This window comes from Girardinichthys multiradiatus, chromosome 4, assembly GCF_021462225.1.
Source record: "Girardinichthys multiradiatus isolate DD_20200921_A chromosome 4, DD_fGirMul_XY1, whole genome shotgun sequence".
In the NCBI taxonomy this organism is placed as follows: Eukaryota; Metazoa; Chordata; class Actinopteri; order Cyprinodontiformes; family Goodeidae; genus Girardinichthys; species Girardinichthys multiradiatus.
The window spans coordinates 42,025,801-42,049,259 of NC_061797.1; the positions used below are offsets into that span (position 1 = coordinate 42,025,801).

Below are 23,459 nucleotides of genomic sequence, written 5' to 3' on the forward strand. Positions count from 1 at the left end.
TTGGATACAGTACTCTGAACAATTAACTTCTTTAGCAATGACTTTTTGTGGCTTACCCTGCTTGTGCAAAGAGTCAAATGTGTGGCCTTCTCTGTGACAGCTGGAGCTTGGTTAATCAACAGGACAATGATCCCAAACACATCAACAGATCTAAAACACAGTGGTTGAAAAAGAGAAGAATCAAGGTGTTGCAATGGCCCATTCAAAGCCCTGATCTTAGCCTGATCGAAATGCTGTGATATGACCTTAAAAGAATGGTGCAGAAGTAGTCTTGCCAACGTCGCAATGCTGTAAAGAAGAGAGAGCCAAACTTTCTCAACAGTGATGAGAGACACTGATGTCAGAGTCATGTTGTGAATTTTAACTATCATGCAGAAACAATCTAATGAACAACTGGGACAGTTATAGATGTGTATTGGCTTTTGTAGCTGAGGTAGTGGGACTAAAAGAGGTTCATGCCCACAGCTGAATCATTGGCTTGTTGCTAAGCATTAAAAAGAAAGCATGACTTCATCAAGAAATCCCATCAGCACCAGTATGAAGGGTAGCCCAGTCGTAATGGAACCAACCTGATTCTGATCTTAATTCCTTTTGGTGCCCGTTTAGGCTTTGGGTTTGTTTTGTTGCTGCAGATGTTGCCGTGGCGTCACTCAGCAGGAGCTACATGACTGCTGACGTAAAAGTGCATGCTTCGGGCCGCGTTCCAAACGGCTCAGTATCACAACTTAAACCAGCAGCTGTGTCACTGTGAACCCCATCCTGATCAGATGATCACTATGTGTGCAATTCTCCAGCCCATGGTTCAGACTTACAGGAGAGGTGAATCAGTCTTAAATCGGGTCTATTTTATCCCTCCTGTAGCAGTACCATCTAGCTGTCTATTTTTTATTAGCTCCACTTTCAGCTTTACATCCTTAAACATTTGTTTTTTTGCACTGATGATTCACACATTTTTTTTTCACTCTGACATCAGTTCAGATTCACCTGGGACAGACGTTGGCCAGTAGTAGGACAAAAATATGATCCAACTGTATTTTCTGGTTTCTAAATAATCACTGCAAACTGTTGAGCGTCCAAAAGGTTTATTGAAAAGTCAAATGTACATCTGTATAAAACAAATCCTCTTCAACTTAGCTATCCGGGAGTCTGTTTGTAACAAACATTTCATCCACAGAGAAACATGCATCTGTCTTGTTTGAGAAAATCCAAATCAGACTTGCATTGTGTTGTTTCTTCTCCTTTTGGGTCAAATCTATCTTATAGAACAGAACTTCTGTCTTCTATCAAACTCCAATAAATAAATAAAGTGCTCCACAAACAGCTGGATTTCAATCAGTTAATAAGATATCAGAAATATTGATTACAGAGAGTAAAATCCACATCACAGAATATACATTTTACATCAGCCTTTCTAAGAGAGATAAATCTAAATTATGCACTGCAAAGAATTTTAAGAGCACTTGAATTTAGTTATTTACAAAAACAACACAACTTTTTGGGGTCAGATTTAAAGATAATGATGGTCAAAACTGAGCTGGGAGGTGTTCTCTGAATACCGCACTTTCTTCCTTCTGGACTGCATCCTAACTCATTTAAAAAGTATTTTTCTTTTAAACTAAATAAGACAGCGATGGCAAGATGCTCTTATAAAAGAAAGATGACTTTTCGAATTGGCACGTCTTGTACAGGAGGGCAGGGAGGTGGAAACAGCATAGGGCAGCAGGAACCACAATTTGTTTAAATATAAATATGTTTAATGATAAGAAAAATCACCTAAGTCTGCCCTTAATACAGTGAAGATCTTCGATTTATATGAGCAAAAGAATGATAGACATGGTCTCTTTAGGAGATGAACCTTCCTCTAAAGAGATAACATTTTACAAATAGAAACAATTTCCAGTCAATGTCAAAATCTAAACACGGTCATAAAATATATTAAGATATAAATGCCTCGTCTCGTATGTTTGTGCTTGGGCCTTGTGTTCACTTTAAGGTAATCTGTTTTCTGTTTTGTTATGTTTTTTTAGAAGGTAAAAAGGAGTTTAGAAGTTTCTTCTCAGCGTTTTCTCCTCAAACCTTTATTACTTTAAAAGGTAAATATATTTTTTACAGCCAAAAAAACCTAAAACCCATAAAAGTCTGAAACAGAAAGAAATCACTGTTTGCCCGTACATTCTGTTTGAAATGAGATAAGCAAAATAATCTTCTTCTGTCTGTAAACCAATTAGCACTTCAGCGACTTTAAGTTTTGCCTTACCTCCCAAAAACAGTTTCTCTGCACCAAGATAACAAAGATAATTAAACTTGGCTTTAAGATAAAAAATAATTCAAGGCTGAGGGATGAGAACATACCACAGTTCATGCCACGGCAATGACGGATAGCTTGAGTAAAGTCAGCGAGAGACTATCAACGTCAGTGCAGATGTTTGTGAGCATAAAGTGTCCAAGGTAAGATGTGTTGTTTTTCTATGGTTTTTACTTTTTATGTCTGCTCTCTCAGTAGAGAGACTTCCTTCTCATCCACTGCATGTGAACTTTACTTTGAAGTAACATTTAGCACCAAATGGACCTAGAGTCTGATATGGGAGTTAGATGGTATTCTCAGCTACATTACTTTAGTGTAGTCAAGCCGTCGCAAATAAAACACAGACTATGTGCAGAGAAAGGGAGACATTCATGTCTTTGTTGCCTACTGCCATGCTTTATACAACCATGGCTCAGTGATAGAAAATATTTTATTGACGGTTGGGAGACCTGGGAGTGAAGGACACACATGTGCCCAAGATTAAATGTCAGAATCCTGCCATAATTGCAGTTTTACTAATTATAAACTTTTGGACACAAATGGTTAGTCACCACTGTGGTGAATTATAGCCAAACTGGGCTCTCCTCAGAAATCTTTTGAATCTCTGGGTGTTGCGCTAGCTTATTAGGTTTTCAAGTCACAGTTCTCAGCACTGGACAAATTTGCAAATAAATCTCAATGGTATGAATTCACATTTGAGTTGTAGACCTTGCTTTCCCTAAATTCGTCTTAGGTAGTCTTAAATAGTTTTGTGTTATGCAGTAATACCTAAGTTTGGTTTTCTGTAAGCCACCTACTCTTCAGAAACCTTTGTTTGTTTTCCTGGCTACTTGGTTCTCACTTTACATTTTCAGACTTCAGACAATAAAACACATAAAAATATCAAGAGTTAAAACCATGGAATCAATTGAAAAGAAAATGTTGCAGTAAAATATTATATAAGTCCTGTATTAAATATTATGTGTAGGAGCGATTTTGAGTTATGTGCAAACAATTCAAATTGGCTCAGTATGCATCACTTTTATGGTGTTGAATATTTTTTTACAGAGAGAAGAACCAAATGGAAGAACCATCGAGTTTTGACCAAATAGGCCCTTGTGCCTTTAAAACAGCAAAATTTATTATTATTGGACAATATTTGAAACTTTGTGGAACAGTATGTTTAAAGGTTGTTTTTTTTATTATTACACAAGTAAGCAACACATTTTCCAAGGGAATGGATGATATATGTTTCTACCTGTAAACCTTAAAGCATAGCTTTTAGACCCTATACTCTGCTTTAACTGTAGTCACAATGAGACAGAATAATCTTCAGTTCTGATGTGCTGTCATTTAATAGTTGTCTTTCTTGGATGTCTTTGCTGGGAAAGTGAGTATCAGTGCAATCATTGTGTGGGACAGCCAGTGCTGCAGGACCTGGTTACATCTGCTCTTCTGCTCTACACCTCCATCTCCCTGCCAGCAGAGGTACTACAAATACTTACTGAGATCACTAACAGTCAGAGAAGCCACCTTATGAACCCTCCCAGCATCCTGCAGGGGTGTTATTCACAGTTCCACATCAATCAGTCGCAACGTCCTTAATGCTGTCCTCCTCATATACACTGTGAGGTTTGTAAATCTTGGAGATATTTTTCCTGATGAGACCTTTCTTGCTGAATATCAGTGTATGTTCTTAGAGTGTTTGTGTTTAGGACCACTGACAGGAACAGTCTGTTGGCTCTTGGATGGTGTAGCTGACCCAGGTAGCGTTGCTGCTGCAGTAAAGCTGCACAGAGCGTCGTTGCAGCCCATTCTCCCTGCAGCACTTGCAGAAGCGAGCATACGTGTTGATGTTGTAGTTGTAGATGCTGGCAGAGGGACACTTCCCATCACAGGACACGATGTTCACCTGCAGGAAACAGTCAGCGAAGAGATAAGCATGGATGCAAAAAATACAATCTTTAATCTGTAAAACAGCGGAAAAAAACGGATAAATTAGCATCAGTAGATGTTTTGTGAAAAACACGGGAAATAATTTCCTGTAGTTTTTATCTGAGCAGTTATTTTCAGGTTTTTGTTTATGAGATTACCTGATGCAGAGCAACTAGACCAGAAAAGTGAGCAGCTAAGAATTACTATGACAAACTCCAATTAGTCAGAAGGACCAAAGTAACAATTTCTCACCGGCCGGTTGCTGCGGCAGTCGTTCTTCCTGATCGTCATCCTCACCGTCACTTTCTGACACGACTTCCCATCTTCTTTGCCTGTTTAAAGACAAACCAAAAGAGATTTTGTCGGAATAAAGATGAAAATAACCACAAAAGCCCAATAATCACATAAAAAACACAGGAAAGGAGGATGACAGGCAAGAAAATTGGAATTTGGACAGGTTGATCATGCAACATCAGTTTCATGGGTAGACTGAAGGAAAAAGAAGCAAACTTGACACAAGTAGAACTGATCTACCATGCATTTATACCACAAATAAAACAGATTTAAAAGAGTCTGAGGCAAAATAATCATATTTGAAAATAATGAATTCTGTATTTAAACAGAAAACACATAATCTATCCTAACCAACTCACACATGATGTACAACGAAAGATGCTTTGTGTGGCATTTAATCATTTAATCTTGAAGGGCCGTTTTAGAGACTTTTTCCTTCCAGACTAAGTTTCCTCTGTTTCAATGGAAGGACGAGTACCTTGTTTCACTAAGGTGTTTTTGTTGGAACGCAACATAAAGTGACATACATTAAACTTTAACATACCGTACTTCTAAACCTAAATTTGCAAAGCTTGCATAAAGTTAAGCCCCAGCTTATAAATATTTTTGTTCTGAAGCGACCCGGCCAGAGTCTGACTTGAATCTGATACAGAATCTGTGAAAGGAGCTAAAGATTAGGGTGATGGCACGGAGGCCTTCCAAACCTTCTAAGAGTTAGAGGTTATCACCATAGATAAACTCTTAGTATACAGATGGAAACATGCAAAAAGTTGCTCAACAATAATAAAAAGGTTTTGACTGATGCCAATAAAGATTTTTCTTCTAAATATGGAGAAGAGTACATATATATATATATATATATATATATATATATATATATATATATATAAATGGCATTAACTCTTGCTAGAGTTAATGTCATGTAGTATTTTTATTATTTGTTAATAAATGCCACACACAGCAGCTTTAGTTTATTAGAAAGGTTTTCTTTGTCTCATTTAAAATGTAAGTTTTATGATCTGAAACAATTAGATGTGACAACAAAAGGACAAAACAAATGGAGGAAAATACTTTCCATGGCATGTGAATGTTCAATCACACCTTCATTCCCAAATCGTCACATACTTACAGCTGACCACACTGTGCCAATTTTTATCATCATCATAGTTCTGAAGTGTCTGTTTTAAATGTTTAAAGTCCTGCTGGGTTATATGCTGAAAGCCATGTCAGTGTGGAGAATGTTGATAGAAGAACCTATTTCAGTTCGACAAAGTTATAGATGAAAAGTGTCCTTATGCGGAATAACAGCAGAATGTACTACTCTGCGCTGATCTGTGCTGTCTGTTGTCCTTGTATAACAGAGCACCTTCAAGATTTAAGTAGACTTCTTCTACTCTTTTTCAGTAGAACAACCTCTCACTACAACTACGGGTATGTCACTAGTCAAGTCAAGTCAAGTTAAGTCAAGTTAAGGCAAGTCAATTCATATATATATATATATATATATATATGTATTATATATATATTTCAGCAACAAGGTACTTTAGGTGCACTACCACCTTTGCACATCTGGAGACTGAAATCTTTACCCGTTCTTCTTTGCAAAATAGCTCAAGCCCTGTCAAATTGGATGGAGAGTGTCTGTGAACATCAATGTTCAAGTCTTGACACGGATTATCAATTGGATTTATGTCTGGACTTTGACCAGTCCATTCTAACTCAAGGTGAACCTCTTCTCCAGCCTCGGGTCTTCTGCAACTTTTAACGGGTTGTCCTTCAGGACTGTCCTTTAATTAGCGCTATCCATCTCCCAACCAGTTCTGGCCAGCTTTCTCATCTCTGCTGAGGAAAAGTTTCTCCACAGCATGATGCCAACACCACCATGTATTACTGTAGGAATGGTGTTTTTAGGTTAGTCTAATGCCACAATGTTTTGCATATATGCCAAAAGTTCAGTTTTGGTCATCTGACCAGAGCATCCATTTCTACGTCTGCTGTGTCCCTCAAGTTCTAGTAGCTTTCTTTCAACAATAGCTTTTTCTTACTTTTCAATAAAAACCAGAATACTGGAGTGCATGTTTGGTAGTCATCCTGTTGAAAGAGTTTTCCATCTGAGTTGCCTCTTTGCTACGTCACTGATTAGTGGTCTCCTCGCCTGACCTTTCAGTTTAGGTAGAAATCCTTGTCTAGGTAGGCTTGCACGAGGTCCGTCCTCTTTCTGTGTTAAGATGATGGATTGGACAGAGCTCTGAGATATTCAATCCTTTGAATGTTGTTTTCTAACCTAACCCTGCTTTAAGCATCTCTGGAACTTCCTTCCTGACCCGTCTGCTGTGTTTCTTGGTTATCATGATACTGTTTGCTTTCTAATGTTCTTTAACAAACCTCTGAGGCCTTCATGGAAAAGCTAGATTTAAACTGAGGTTAGATTACACATGGCTGGAATTTATTTACTAATAAGGTGAATTTTGAAAGTAGTAGTTGTATGAGAGTAAATGGGGCTGAATACAAAAGAATGGCAATTTTTAGATGTTTGCATTTGAGATAATGTTCAAGGGGTATAAATACCATTCCAAAGCATTGTAAATAGACATATATTACAGATTTTTGATTTTTTAGGCCACAAATGGAAAACAGAATTCTAAAATGAATTATGAACTAAACCAAACATTTTAATAGAAAACAAAACAGAAGCAGAGCAAAAATTTATATAAAAAGGTGATAAAAACATAAATACAAATAGTCCAATGCTTAGACATTGTTTAATGAGCTTCTGCCTCCGGTGATAATCTGCAGTGAAAAACAGTCTGCCAAATGCAGCTGCAGTGCAGCATCCTCCGCATTGAAAAGACTGATTATAAATAAGCTTAAATCTGATGGGAAAGCCATTGCGTGACGAGTTGGGTATGAAAATGTTTTAGTTTGCTGAAAAAAAAACAAACACCAACACTCTGAATCTAGCGAAACATGCACACGTCTAAGCCCGACTACTGGGCCACTACCAACAGTACATTGTTGGCAATCAACAATGCACTGCCCAGACAGTGCTAATGGGGAGGGAGCTTATCCATTAGGTGCATGATGCACTTGGAGGAGAAAGGGCTACATGTGTTTGTGTCCTCTCAAGTGTGAGTTCATTTTTCTGTTGCCTACACATTTAATTTCTATTAAACTATAATTTTAAGAAATTGAAGTCACAAATTATAGGTTGTAGAAATATTGAATGCTCATTTAATTTGTTTTTAGCTGTTTTTTAATCTTTTGATTTAGTACAGACCTTCCATGAAACGAAGTGACAGCTGAGAGGACATTTCTGTAGGTTGCAGTTGCACTTATTGGGCTCTCCTGTATCTTTTTTCATATTTTTTTAAAGGGAGTACATTGTTGAATATCAACAATGGCACTGAGAAGCCTTGTTGTTGTGGTACCTTGTTCACAGTTTGTGTTAACTGTGGGAGTCATTTGGCTAACTGGGAAGGGGAACAGATGATATCCAGAACCTGGTGGGATTGGTACATGATGGTAAGGTGAAGCACACAAACCACAAACCCACTTGCATGTCATCAGACGATTCTCAGTGACACTGAGAAGCGTAGAAATCTGAACAAGCAGCAGACCAACGATTCTGAAAACAGCAGCTGGGATCCAGGTGTGAGCCAATTCAGATGATGTGATGCAGGATTTTAGGGTTTAAAGTGGACAAACTGAAGTGCAAACATGTTAGAAACATGTTGAACGGCAGGCGATGAAGGCGCTCTTCAGTGTCAGCTGCAGCCTACAGCTCTATGCTAACTACAAAACTGCTGCTACGCTCAGATCAGATACTCACATGTCTTGCAGCAACCGTCCATGTAACTTACGACAGTTCCTCCAATCTGAGTGGAGACAAAAGTCAGCATGTTCAAACTGCAGAAAATGTTAGTTTACCCCAAATACTAATGAGAACTCCAATAAAGTTGTTCTATAGCAGTGGCTCTAAAGTTGTCTTAATTAACAGTACACGAATGCAAGTGTTGACAAGTCGTTGTTAAATTTTAACACTGAACTTTGCAGATCAAGAGTTTAAGGATTAAAAGGCATCAGTGAAAATATTTGTGAACACTTCCAGTATTAAAAATCCTTTTTTAGTTATCTGTTATTTTAAAAGACTGAAAGGAATCGCTGTAAGAAATCAATGTGCAAAATCCTGAAAGCCGTATGGTTCACAACAGTTTTTTTAATAGGAGCTTCCACTTCCGCACCAACAGAGAAGCTAAAAGCTTTTCTGTCCCACTTCAAACAGTAATGTTCATCACAGTTGAGTTACTAGATGTGCTTTACAATACAAATATAAAGTAAAATTTAATCAATTACCTCACGAGGCACAAAGCTACAGGACTTGTCTTGCATAGATAGTTAGCTGCATACTTAGTTACAAATTAAGGTATTAATTAATTAGTTGCTTGTGTACTTGGTCACTTTAATACCATGTTACTCCTTCAGTAGCATATGACTGACTTACTTATTAGTTCTTAGTTAAATGATTACTTAGCTATTTACTAAGTTGCTTTCCTATTTACTTCCTTTGCTACTTGCCTATTAATCTTATGTAGTTACTTATTATTTTAATTACTTTTTTATCTATTATTGCGTTCCTTATTTATTTACTTACCTAGTTACTTAGTCACTTCCTTATTTACTTAAATATTAACCTTTTAGTTTAATTGCTTTATTACCTATTGTTGAGTTATTTACTACTATTTACCACTATTTACTATTTTCTAACCTAGTTATTTAGTTATTTCCTTTCTTACTTCCTTAGTTACCTAGTTAGTTACTTAGTTTCATTGATATATTACTTATTTTTATCATTTACTCACTGATTTTCTAACTTAGTGGCTTACTTACTGAGTTATCTACTTAGCTACTTACCTAGTTATTCACTTACCTATTTACTAAGTTACTTTGTTATTTTATTTTTTTAGGTAGCTATGTACTCACACATTAAGGTACTTTATCACCAAATTACATACTTACATACTTAGTTACTTATGTATTTAGATGCCTGTTAACTCTCATAGTTATTTACTCACTCAGTTATTTTCTTACTTCCTCATTTACTTATTTGGTTCACCTAGCAGCTAATAGGTGCAGATTCTAAAACATCTGGGACTGGGTCAAACTAAATTTCCTTCTAAAAACAAAATCCTCTACTAGTAAGCACTCATCCAGTTTTATTCATGTTTATTCTACATTTCATTAGATACATAGCATCTTTGTGTCTCTGTTTTTGTATCATGCTGACCTTGATACACTCTGTTTCATTGAAGGGGGGGCAGCTGTAAGAGTAGGAGATGAGTGTTGGTCCAATTGAAGTGTCGGAGCAGTCAAACTTCTTGCAGTTTGATTCCCAGGACCTTCCAGGCTGAAAACATCAACATCAGAAAACAAGAGAAAACATTATTTTTTTGGTGAACAGATAAGTAGTAAAAATTTGAAATATGTGGAATGTTCAAAAATAAAAATGTTTTATTATATTTCACATTATTCAATTCAATTCAATTCAGTTTTATTTATATAGCGCCAATTCACAACACATGTTGTCTCAAGGCACTTCACAACAGTCAGGTACATTCATTCCAATTAATCCTAACCATTGAACAGTGCAGTCGGAGTTAGCTTTTTATTGAAATTGGATAAAAAGTTTTTCTGTCTAAGGAAACCCAGCAGATTGCATCTAGTCAGTGACTTGCAGCATTCCCTCCTCCTGGATGAGCATGTAGAGACAGTGGACAGTCACTGGCATTGACTTTGCAGCAATCCCTCATACTGAGCATGCATGTAGCGACAGTGGAGAGGAAAAACTTCCTTTTAACAGGAAGAAACCTCCAGCAGAACCAGGCTCAGTGTGAGCGGCCATCTGCCACGACCGACTGGGGGTTGCAGAACCAGGCTCAGTGTGAGCGGCCATCTGCCACGACCGACTGGGGGTTTGAGAGAACAGAGCAGAGACACAAAAAGAACAAAGAAGCACTGATCCAGGAGTACTTTCTATGGGAAGGAAAAGTAAAATGTTAATAGATGTAGCTCCTTTAGTCGTTTCACCTCAAAAGTAAGAAAGAACAGATAAACTCTGAGCCAGTTTTCCAGGTTAGAGTCTGAAAGAGAGCACATATAATTAGTTACAGTAAAAGCTCAGTCAATTTCCATGTCTTTGCCACAGTGATGTTTACGAACTGTTTCCCCACTATTCATTTGTTAGGTATTTTTGACCTTGGAAATACAGGCACATCTCAACAAATTTGAATATTGTGAAATAGCTTAATATTTTTTGTCACTCATTTCAGAAAGTGAAACTTTGCAAAACCTTGCAAAAGGGGCAGGTTTTTCTAAACAAATTCAAAGTAAGTTAAGTGGAAGCAAAAATTGACAGAGGCTAGAGTTAGCGTATCAAGACCCACTACGCTCAGACAAATCCTACACATGGGCTACAAGCATCTTACCTGGGCTAAGGAGAACAAAGAACTGGACTGTTGTTCAGTGTTTTAGGGTGCCATGTCATCTCCTGGTGTTGGTCCACAGTGTTTTCTGAAGTCAACAGTCAACGTAGCCATTTAACAGGAAATTTTAAAGCCCTTTATGCTTCCTTCTGCTGACAAGCTTTAGATAGTGATTAGAGATAGTGATTTAATTTTCCAGCAGGAGTTGGCACTTTCCTACACTGCCAAAGGTACCAAGAGCTGGTTGAAGACCATGGTGTTGCTGTGCTTGATAGCCCAGTAAACCTGAATTCCATGGAGAAACTATGGGGTATTGTCAAGAGGATGATTAGAGACACTAGAACCAACAATGCAGATGACCTGAAGACCACTATTAAGGCAACCTGTGCTTCCATTACAACAGAATCACAGGCTGATCTCAAACGTGCCATGCTTCATTGATGCTGTAATTCATGCAAAAGAAGCCCAACCAAGTATTGAGTCCATCAAAATAAACTTACTTTTCAGAAGCCTGACATTTCTGTTTAAAATATTTCATTGATCTTGTGTCATTTTAAAATTTCTGAGAAACAGAATTTTGGGTTTTCATTATTTGCAAGCTATAAAAATCAAAATCACAAGAAAATATTAAACTTTTTCAGAATATTCTAATCTTTTAAGATCCTTAAAAGAAATTTAATATATAAGAAATGACCAATAAGCAAAAGAGAAGCTTTTCCTACCTTATAGAGGCCTATCGTCCCATTTTCATGTTGATAGAGGCAGGAAATGTTTTTACAGACACCACAGCATGTTGACTGGTCTTTGGGAGGAACATAGATCTGATTCTGAAACACAAAGTTTTAGGCTTACTCAAACCCAAGAAACAGAACTTACTCTGTCCCCATAAAATATAGAGCCTGGCTGGCTTATCTAAGTTCTGGGTGCACCCCAGGAATGAGTCACTTGCCCCTTCTGTTTTTCAGTTAGTGTTGGATAGCGGTTTTAGAATGCCAGGTAACACTTCGTATCGAGGCTCAATTTTATTGAGTAGATACACATATCCCAAAACCCTTGCTAATCTCACAATTTATCTTTTTGAATATAGAACATGAATGGCCAGGCTGTCCTTATATTCAAAAAGTCAGAGGAAATTCAGTTTTCTCTCCTAATGTTTTGTTGTCTTGTTGCTACCGTTCTCACAAAATTGCCTTTGAATAATATCAATTACAGCATCCTATTGTGATGCTGAAGTCAAAATTGTATTTGATCTTGTTTAGAAAGTTCAAGACAATTCTAGAAGTCAAGTAAAGAGATTTCTTAAGTCAGGGAAAATAGCTGATAGATACTGCATTATTGAAGTACACACTGAATCCTTCTTTATGATTCTGTTACTATTAACACAGAAAGATTTACAAACGTTGTACAGATATTACAAGTAATAAACTATTATTGGCAATATCCTTAAAGACAATTATAAATGGTCAGGGCTGTAAGAAAGAGCTTTTTATTGTTTATGCTCTATGGTATATGATAGGAGTGAGTAGGTATATGAACATTTTGTGTAAGGCCAAACAGCGCAATGTTAGATTTAGGCAAACACTCACTGTGTCTTCATGAATTTTAAAATCCTCTACTATAATAACTTTATTAGTACTCGTATTCGTCGTCTTCCACTTTATCCAAGACCAGGTCATTGATGCAGCAGACTTAGCAGAGTTGCCTAGACTTCCCGTTCCCCAGACACCTCCTCCATCTCCTCTGGGGGGTAGCCCAAGGTGTTTCCAAGCCAGCCGAGAGACATAGTTCCTCCAGTCTGTCCTGGGCCATCACCTGGGCCTTCTCCCAGTGGGACATGCCTAGAACACCTTCCGGTGGAGGCATCCATTCGAAACAGATGCCCGAGACACAGTAACTGACTCCTTTCGATGTGGAGGAGCAGCGGCTCTACTCCAAGCTCCTCCCAGATGGCCGAACTCCTCACCCTAGGGAGTGTCCGGCCACCCTGTGGAGGAAGCTCATTTCAGCCACTTGTATCCAAGATCTTGTTTTTTTCAGTCATGACCCAAAGTTCATGCCCATCGATGAGGGTAAGAACGTGGACCGACCAGTAAATCAAGAGCTTCACTTTTCAGCTCGCTCTCTCTTCACAACAACAAACTGGCACAGCGTCTTCATTACTGTGGCAGCCACACTGATCCTTCTGTTGATCTCCCGCTCCATTCTCCCCTCACTCGTGAACAAGACACCGAGATACTTGAACTCTTCCACTTGAGGCAGGAGCTCCCCTCCAACCTGAAGAGGAAAAGCCACCCTTTTTTCGGTTGATACTGGAAAATACTTTATCAGTAATTAACACTAAATCAGATGAGAATTCTGAACAGAATTTGAACAAATTTTAATGGAAGAATCTCGACATTTGAAATGTTCTTTGAAACTGGTTGCACACACTGATACAGCTTAGGAAATACTTAATGCACAGGGATGAGGTTGGTTTTACATAAAAACAGTCTGTACGTGAAGAATAAATTAAATGCGTGCATAAATCAGTATAATCAGATTCATATTTGCTTAAAAACACCTGCAAAGCATTTCATGCAAATCGTGTGGTATACTCTGTATACCAGACATAACATTACCCAGCAGCAAAAATATGACATAAAATGATCATCACAATTAACATGGTTAACGTCACATGGTTTTGGTTCCAACAACCTGATTATCTCTGCAGAATTTTTTTTTTCAGGTAACTGTGATGTAATATTACGACAAATATAGAAACCCAGCATTTCCAGAACCTTTTTCTGACCTGAGATACTGAGAAGTAGCTTGTTTGCTAAAAACTTAACCGATTATTAAAATAAAGCTAAGAAGGCTCTTTCAGAGCTGGTACACTGGTGCGGTCAGAGCTACCTTGAAATGAACCCACTCAAGACTGTGGAAATGGTGGTGGACCTTCGGGGAACACCACCCCCATACACCCCCCTCACCATCCTCAACAACACTGTATTGGCCGTGGACCACTTCAGGTTCTTAGGAAACACCATCTCTGAGGACCTGAGATAGTCTTCACACATAGACACTGTTCGAAAGAAGGCCCAGCAGAGACTGTACTTCCTGAGGCAACTCAAGGCAGTCAACCTTCCACAGGAGCTGCTGGTCATCTTCTACACTGCCATCATTCAGTCTGTCCTGTCTTCATCCATCTCAATGTGGTTTGGCTCATCCACAAAACAGGACAGGTCCAGACTGCAACGAATAATCAGGAATGCAGAGAGAATAATCAGAGCTGACCTTCCCTCCATCCAGGACTTATACAGGTCTAGGGTCAAGAAAAGAGCTGCTAAAATCTCTGCAGACCCCACACACCCTGCACATAAACTGTTTAGAGTTTTACCTTCAGGCCGCCGCTACAGAGCACTGTTCACTAAAACTAGCCGCCACAGAGACAGTTTCTTCCCCCAGGCTGTTTCTCTGATGAACATTCAATAGAGTACAGAACAACAGCATACAGAGGTTGCAAATGCACCTTTTCTATTAGATATGTGTATATTGTACATTGTAAATTGTAAATTTGTATATTCTGTAATGCAAAAACAGAACAAAAGAGCAAAGTGTACCGGAGGTAAATTCCTTGTTTGTATGTACGAAATTGGCAATAAAGCTGATTCTGATTCTGATATACATTTTTGTAGTCAGACTTTCAAAACTTTTCTGATATTAATAAATGGCTGGGACAAATGTCCTAGATTTTATAAAAATGTCATGCCATTTTTAAATATGTATTGGGCTTGTTTGTTAATCCTTTTTCACATATTACTGTTGCACACAACTGTGCTCAGGTTTTTATGAATCTGATACATGAAATGTAAAGAATTTATATTGATTACCAGTAATTTTCTTGCTATAAAATAAGCTTAAAAAAGCTGGCAAAACTTTTGAAACAATCACAACTTTATGACTTGCCTTCAGACTTATGGATGCATCCAGAAAGATTTTAAGATGTAAAAAGTTGCAAAACATGGTTTTCCATAACTGTGTATTGCTGTGTCTTACCGGTTGGCAGTGGGCGGAGCAGTTGACGGTGGAAGTCCGCAGCAGGTAAAATCCACTCAACGGGTCTAAAACTTGGCTGCAGTGGCGACTGTAACACAAGCCATCGTCTCCGTGCTCAACCAGAGTCTGACCCGGCCGCAATAATCCCCGCTCACCAAACACACACACAGCCTCACGCACTGAACACACACACAAAGTTCAGATTTAGTTTGTAGATCAAATGCTACAATTCTGAATAAAAAAATCTGAGTTTTTGTAAATAAAAATCTATATTTGGAACAAAAAGATTAAAAAATTCAAGTAAACTTAAAAAGGATTTATTAAGAGTCAACTAATTTGGAATTAGTTTAATTTACCAGAGTTGTATCTGCTTGTATTAAACTGAACTGAAATCTATCATAATAGTCAAACAGTCTTAAATTGGAATTGAGTGGATCAGAGAAAATTTGAATTTTATTTACCCCTGTTGTCTTTAATTTTATTTAACTTTGTTTCTAACTAGAATAAATTGGATAACTGAATAGAATTTCACTGTACTAAATAATACATCAATTTAATTGTAATTAAATGAATTCAAATGTGTGGTCTTTCAAGTGTATTTTACTGGACTAAGTTACTGGACTTTTGTCTAATTGGATTGATATCGGACTGGGTCAGGTTACTGATGATGATTGTTGTTGGTTATTAGCTGTATATAGAATAATACTAATCGAACTGAAGAGGGTGACCAGTTTTTTGTTTGTTTGCAGTTTTTTTGCATGGCAGCTGCACAACTGACACAGCCTCAGTCTTTTGTCTGAGCAGAACTCACCGCACTTGTATCTCTTGCAGGCACACTGGTTCTGTGGATCGGACAGAAAGGCCCGATCAAGCTGTGCAGCTTCTCCCTAAATAGGTGACAGTCAGTATGAGGTTGTGATGCATTAGAGATCCAATCTTTAATTCCAGATTGCTATGAATAATTTATGAGAGATTTATGACAGAAAACCTTCTGTTTAAAAACATAATAGAATATTTTTCCCACTGGATTTCTGGCTGGAGTTTGAACTGTAGAACTTACCAGGCTACATTTTGGAGAGATGACCTTTTCACAAGTGCACTCTGTAAACAGAAACATGAGGAATAACTATTTATTTTTACACCAAAGCTGATCTTAAACCTAAAGAGCATCAGGCAGCATGTTGGGAATCATACCGCATGTTTGGTTGGGACAGCAGACATTCGGACTGGAAACGGACACAACTGACATCCCAACATGACAACTCAGCTGAGGACACCTATAGGGCTCACACACTGCGCACACAAAATACTATTCAGAAAGTTTGCCAATTGCAGAAGTAATACATGAATGTTTTTTTTATAAAATGTACTGGCAATTTTCTTGGCAGTGATTTTACAACAGCCTTGAAGCCTGTCTCAATAAACTGTGTGGTTCCCACTTCACTCCCAAGCTTTAATTTGATCCATTTTGCGTGGGAAACTGCTAAAAAAAAGTTTCAAAATCCAAATTAAAAGCCGTGGATGTTTGTTTTCTCACCACATTGGTAGGATGGGCAGCATCGATCTGTGCTGTTTCTGTCGACGCACAGAACCTCACCATCCTGGCAGGAAGGAGGCATCTCAACACAGGAGGAGCACACTGGAGGAAACACACCCTGGATTAACCAAACTGTTGAACCTGACAAGGATTTAATGAAGGTGACACAGAGTAATAAAAAAAAGAGGATGAACTGACTGCAGATGTGGGCCAGGCAGCAGCTGCCGTTAGCTCTGGTGGCGACCAGAGTCTGGTCTTCTCTGCAGGTTGGGATCTCAGACTCACAAAGCTCAGGATCACACTCTGAAAAAGACAAAGAGTGTAAAACAAAAACGTATACAGGTCCTTCTCAAAATATTAGCATATTGTGATAAAGTTCGTTATTTTCCATAATGTCATGATGAAAATTTAACATTCATATATTTTAGATTCATTGCACACTGACTGAAATATTTCAGGTCTTTTATTGTCTTAATACAGATGATTTTGGCATACAGCTCATGAAAACCCAAAATTCCTATCTCACAAAATTAGCATATCATTAAAAGGGTCTCTAAACGAGCTATGAACCTAATCATCTGAATCAACGAGTTAACTCTAAAAACCTGCAAAAGATTCCTGAGGCCTTTAAAACTCCCAGCCTGGTTCATCACTCAAAACCCCAATCATGGGTAAGACTGCCGACCTGACTGCTGTCCAGAAGGCCACTATTGACACCCTCAAGCAAGAGGGTAAGACACAGAAAGAAATTTCTGAACAAATAGGCTGTTCCCAGAGTGCTGTATCAAGGCACCTCAGTGGGAAGTCTGTGGGAAGGAAAAAGTGTGGCAGAAAACGCTGCACAACGAGAAGAGGTGACCGGACCCTGAGGAAGATTGTGGAGAAGGACCGATTCCAGACTGCGGAAGCAGTGGACTGAGTCTGGAGTAGAAACATCCAGAGCCACCGTGCACAGGCGTGTGCAGGAAATGGGCTACAGGTGCCGCATTCCCCAGGTCAAGCCACTTTTGAACCAGAAACAGCGGCAGAAGCGCCTGACCTGGGCTACAGAGAAGCAGCACTGGACTGTTGCTCAGTGGTCCAAAGTACTTTTTTTGGGTGAAAGCAAATTCTGCATGTCATTCGGAAATCAAGGTGCCAGAGTCTGGAGGAAGACTGGGGAGAAGGAAATGCCAAAATGCCAGAAGTCCAGTGTCAAGTACCCACAGTCAGTGATGGTCTGGGGTGCCGTGTCAGCTGCTGGTGTTGGTCCACTGTGTTTTATCAAGGGCAGGGTCAATGCAGCTAGCTATCAGGAGATTTTGGAGCACTTCATGCTTCCATCTGCTGAAAAGCTTTATGGAGATGAAGATTTCATTTTTCAGCACGACCTGGCACCTGCTCACAGTGCCAAAACCACTGGTAAATGGTTTACTGACCATGGTATCACTGTGCTCAATTGATCTGCCAACTCTCCTGACCTGAACCCCATAGAGAATCTGTGGGATATTGTGAAGAGAACGTTGAGAGACTCAAGATCCAACACTCTGGATGAGCTAAAGGCCGCTATCGAAGCATCCTGGGCCTCCATAAGACCTCAGCAGTGCCACAGGCTGATTGCCTCCATGCCACGCCGCATTGAAGCAGTCATTTCTGCCAAAGGATTCCCGACCAAGTATTGAGTGCATAACTGTACATGATTATTTGAAGGTTGATGTTTTTTGAATTAAAAACACTTTTCTTTTATTGGTCGGATGAAATATGCTAATTTTGTGAGATAGGAATTTTGGGTTTTCATGAGCTGTATGCCAAAATCATCCGTATTAAGACAATAAAAGACCTGAAATATTTTAGTTAGTGTGCAATGAATCTAAAATATATGAATGTTAAATTTTCATCATTACATTATGGAAAATAATGAACTTTATTACAATATGCTAATATTTTGAGAAGGACCTGTATAGCTCTACAAGATGTCACAAGTAGGAGTAGTGAGTGCTAATTTGTGTTTATAGGTTAAAGAATACATCTACAGTCAAGGTAATAAGAAAGTACACCTCTTTCAATTGTGGGGATTTTACATATCAGGGCATAACAGAAATGATAAGTTTTACACCAGGCTCTGAAATTGTTTGAAACTAAGATCAAGCTGGGCTTTTTTTTATAAAACAAAGATGATGCTAAAAGGGAAAAGCGGTGGGTGAAAAACTAAGTACACCCTAAAAGCTTGTAGATCCACCATCAGCAGCAATAACTCATTGTAGCCATTTTCAATCTGACTTTATCGGTATGTAACATCATTGTGGACCACGTGTCCCTTAATTCATTAAGGTTTGCAGATATTTGTTTCTGCGCAGCTCTGTTGAGTTCTCACCACAGCATTTAAATCAGGTGAATATGTGAACTTTGACTGAGCCAATGCAACATATTGATCCTTTTCTTTTCCAGCCATTCTGTTTTAGATTTGCTGCTGTGTTTGGGATCTGCATATTTGTCTACCCTTAAGGTCAGTTTTAGCCTCTAGAACAGGAAAAGGGTGTACTTTCCATTTACTATTGCTGTACTTGTCCTGAGTATTTATTTATGTGATAAAAATTACCTCCAAAACAAGCGCCAGTGGTAGATGAAGATGATGCATAACTCAAGCTCTACTATAGCATAGAGATCGGGTAAAAAAGAAACTCACCACAGACGTAGTCTGGACAGCAGGAGTCTGGTCTGTAGTACGACACCAGCTTTTCCCCATATTTACACTCAGGGGGGAAGTGATCACACAAGCTCTGATTACACACTGCAGACCAACATATGATATCACCACATTATGTCAGTGTTCAATGGTTCTTAAATAAATTAAAATAAACTAAACAAGCAGTTCCGTAGGCCCACCGCAGACTTTGTGTGGACAGCAGCTGGTGTCGTCAGACATGCTGATGATCATTTCGCCAGTTCGATGGCAAACTGGCCCCGGCATGCTCGAGCAGTTGTACTCCACAGGAACGATGGTGTCATTGTCACAGCGATACATGCAGCATCCGTCCTTTGAGGCTTTCCACACCTCACCGTGTGCATGAGGAACGCCGGAGCTGTCGGTGCAGGCTGCAGACAAATATACACCGTATCTCAGACAGAAATGCCAGAATTATACAGAATTTACTTAATACCAACATAGATTCAAAGAGGAACCAACTCCAGCCTAAAAAAATAAAATGAATTTATTGTATTTCACTTTAAAAGCTCATGTACCACGTCACAAATAATCTAACTTAACATAGATCTAGATTCTTAAATTGTGCAACATGTAATATAGATACCTGACCTTTTAATTTAATTTTCTTTTGCTTTTTTAATGGTTTAGAAACTTTTAAGACATACCAAGAAAATCTTTTTTTACATTTTCATATATTTATAATCCTGTGAGCATCAGACGCAAGCTACTAAAGCAAGGTTCTTACCACACTTCTCAGTGGGGATGCAGAGAGCAGAGTACGGTCGATGGAGCAGGGTGCCTTTAGGACACACGCAGCCCTCTGTCAGGCCTGAGCAGTGGTCCGGATCTGAGTCAGAGTCGTGGTTCGGACAGGACTGAGAAGTGCAGGCTGGTAAACAGGCCTGGTAGCTCAGAGTGCCAGGACACACAAAGGCTGCAGGTAAAGAAAATATTAGTGCTAAAGTCAGGATTTCTGCATAGTTTTTACACATGTTCCAGATGAGATTTCTACTGAGGTCACACCTTGAATACAATACATGAACCATCCATCCATCCATCAATGGATGGATGGATGGATGGATGGATGGATTGTGGAATAAAGCATTGAAATACAGATATTTTTTCATAATTTAGCTGCTTTTTCCATACTTATCCAACCTTGGAATATACTAAATAAATCTTCATAGTTTTCCTAAATGCACAAAAAGCCAGCTTCTTCTATTTAAAAAAAGGATTTATTACATTTATAGTTTCAGAAGTTAGAAACAGAAATGGAGCCGTTTAAATAAATCCTAACATCTCTTTCCTTTTTTCAGTATCTTACATAGCTGCTGTAAATATTTGGCATAAAAAAAGAATCTTACGGCAGTAATCTGGCCTCCTCCACTCGATGCAGATACTGAATTTATGGCAGGATGCCACATAAGCAGCCAGAGCCACACACTGATTGTTTACGTACTCTGAGTCTCTCACCCAAACCTCACAAAATGTGCTGGGGGGCATCTGGAGACAAAGACGCAATGGTTAAACTAAAACTATGTAGCAAATGTGGACAATCGTGTTCTCATATATAAATAAGATGGTTTCAGGAAGACCTTGTATTCTAAAAGAACAAGCACAGGAAGCTGATGAGGGGTTTAGAGTAAACATACAAATGTGTGACAAGGGGTGAATGCGTTGTCTTCTAGCATGGCCAGACAGCGTGAGCAATCACTGGTGGAGCAGTTGTGCTCACGTCGGCGGCTATAGCTGACATAGCTGGTGGTGTTGGGAACTTGCCAGCTGTCGATAAACATAGTTGGGTCCTTGCTTACACCCAAAATGGTACCATTGGGCAGCGTAAGGTCATTGGTAATGTCTCCATCGCAGAATCCTAAGGGGGTTGGAGGAAAATAAAATTAAGTCAAAATGTCCCTGAATGTGGCAAATGTGACTTTAAGATCAACTTAATTAAGATGTTGCTAATTTTGCATACAGCAGTTAGTAATTCATCAGTTATTACAATAAAAAGATTTGTCAGGTACAGTCATCAGGATCTAGTGCCATCTACATCACTTTGGTTAGTAATAATAAATGTATATTATTATTGTAGTTTTATAATAAAAATATATAAAGATGTTTATAAAGAAAACTAAACTGGAACAGACAAGACCATGGTGAGATGTATGTGAGGATGTAGAACTATCTGAGGCTTTTCTAGGCTACAAGATATTTAAAGTGTTTTATGAACATGTTTTAAAAAGGAATTGTTTCAGATGGTTACAGCAACAAATTCATTTTAAGGATTTGGGCCGTGCCATCGTTTGCTGTCAGGTGTGAAGAATAAACAGAATGCTAGTACCAGAAGGGGAAAAACATCAAAGTGGTACATATTGTAGTAAGGCCATAAACACAGTGGTGAGTGAGAAGCATTTTGTAATAGCTCTTCAACTTGAAAGCCATCATAAGAGTAGAAGGGATATGAGCGTGAGAACACTGGCTGCTGTGTTTTCAACATATCCAGCGCTTTGTTTCAAGATTCATTGTAAGACTCAAAGAAGAGACTTCAGTTGAGATTGAGGCTACAGCTGTGAACGTTAGAGGATTGGAAAATGGAAACTTCACTCATCTTCAAAAGTAGATCTCAGACCTACCAGAATAGTTCATTGAGGGCCAGAACTGTTCCACTTTATTCCGAATGTCCTTAAGTAAAATTGGGGTTGGACATCACAAAATTAATAAGAAGTAAAATGGCATGGTCCAAGAACAGAGCCTTGTGGTATTCCTTGCTTGTGTGGAATATGGGAAAGCAAATGATTCCTGGCAATATATTTCTTTTTATAACAAAAGAACATTATACTGGTGACATTTCCATCATTTAGGTTCCTCACATTTAAAACCGTATTAGAACCAACATAACTGTATGTCCAAGTTTGCATATTTACCCTGAAATCATGTTTCAGTCGACATTGTACAGTATATACTGTATATGTTTTCTGAGTAGTTCAGTTATTATGAGTAAACTTTCGTAAATCCATATTTGGAGTCTTCGATTGTACCAGCCTCTATAACAGTCAAATTTTCACAGTAGCAGTGTTAAAGGTTACGTAACACGACATTAGTTACAAGACAATATGGGTTCCTTGGAGGGAAAATAAAAAACTACTTTAGAATCAGTTCAGTTCTTCTTACCACAGAGCCCCATGGTAGGAAGCTTACTGCCGGAACTGTCAGTGTCAATCACCATCATGCCAGTGCTGTGGTACCATTGCACCTTGAGGCCAGCCGGGCTACGGATCAGGTACATGTTGCCTGTGTCGTAGATCTCAAAGCCGTACTTTTTAAAACGGGGCTTGGCGTATCGTGAGTTTACGTAGAGCTAATAACAAAAAAATTCAGAGTGCAAGGAGTCAAACATTGACCTAGTGCAGGACATGTAAGTTTAAACTAGCAATAACATGAGTGTCTTACTCTCCTCTGCAGTCTGTTGATGACAACGTGGTTGGATTTGTGTGTGATGTTCAGTGAGACCAGACACAAGTTGGTGAAATTCCAGATGAGCTTCAGGAAGAATTAGAAAGACATTAATCACTCATCCTAAGTGTCTTAAAGAAACTAGGTTTATGAGATGATGTCTCTCACTGGTATCTCAGAGTCCGCCGGGCATTCCCGAATCAGGACACTAAGGGTCTCATTGGGCAGCTGGGTAACAATGTATGAGGCGGCTTTGAAAATGGCAAAGCTGTCCCCATCAAAAGTGATCACATTCAGATCAGGAAACATCGAGCAGCGACCTAGGACATGCAGAAAACAATAAAATAGCTGGGGAACTCTTCGTGCACATTTCTGAAGAAGAATTTTCAAAAACGCTTAAAAACCCTGTTTTTCCTTACATGGGCAATCCCATTTCGGGCAACACTTGTCTCCATTAACCAGAACAGCAAAACCAAGCAGTCCACAGTTTGGAGGCCCGGCTGTAAAGGGGCAGCTCTGGGATTTGTTGAACAGGATGAGCTGGTTGTTGACACAGATGTACTTTGTGCATTCGTCAACAATCTCTGCATATGGAGGCTGAAGAAACAACAAAATCAAATCTGGAACATAGAGATGCTTGTACAACAGGTAACCCTAACCCTATTGGACACAGAGCTACTCTCTTTAAAGGTTTTTGTGGCACTAGTGGCCTTTATTCAATAGTAGCTGGACAGAGAGAAGGGCAGAGAGAACAGG

General features: G+C 38.8%; 1 protein-coding gene across 1 annotated transcript in view; it reads right to left on the reverse strand.

The window, feature by feature from the left end:
• Positions 1-1,065: 1,065 nt before the first annotated feature.
• Positions 1,066-23,459, reverse strand: part of otog (otogelin) — an 84,915-nt gene continuing 62,521 nt past the window's right edge. Inside the window, exons 34-53 of the mRNA XM_047362505.1 lie at positions 23,123-23,300; positions 22,872-23,023; positions 22,701-22,790; positions 22,422-22,608; positions 20,903-21,123; positions 20,615-20,753; positions 19,996-20,184; positions 19,430-19,639; positions 19,230-19,334; positions 16,763-16,867; positions 16,565-16,666; positions 16,222-16,320; positions 16,088-16,128; positions 15,839-15,914; positions 15,028-15,206; positions 11,715-11,819; positions 9,798-9,917; positions 8,343-8,388; positions 4,472-4,551; positions 1,066-4,196 (exon numbers count right to left, since the gene is read on the reverse strand). Of these exons, the coding sequence (XP_047218461.1) occupies positions 3,996-4,196; positions 4,472-4,551; positions 8,343-8,388; positions 9,798-9,917; positions 11,715-11,819; positions 15,028-15,206; positions 15,839-15,914; positions 16,088-16,128; positions 16,222-16,320; positions 16,565-16,666; positions 16,763-16,867; positions 19,230-19,334; positions 19,430-19,639; positions 19,996-20,184; positions 20,615-20,753; positions 20,903-21,123; positions 22,422-22,608; positions 22,701-22,790; positions 22,872-23,023; positions 23,123-23,300 (2,625 nt within the window). The 3' untranslated portion in view covers positions 1,066-3,995. The remainder of the gene's footprint in view (positions 4,197-4,471; positions 4,552-8,342; positions 8,389-9,797; positions 9,918-11,714; positions 11,820-15,027; positions 15,207-15,838; positions 15,915-16,087; positions 16,129-16,221; positions 16,321-16,564; positions 16,667-16,762; positions 16,868-19,229; positions 19,335-19,429; positions 19,640-19,995; positions 20,185-20,614; positions 20,754-20,902; positions 21,124-22,421; positions 22,609-22,700; positions 22,791-22,871; positions 23,024-23,122; positions 23,301-23,459) is intronic.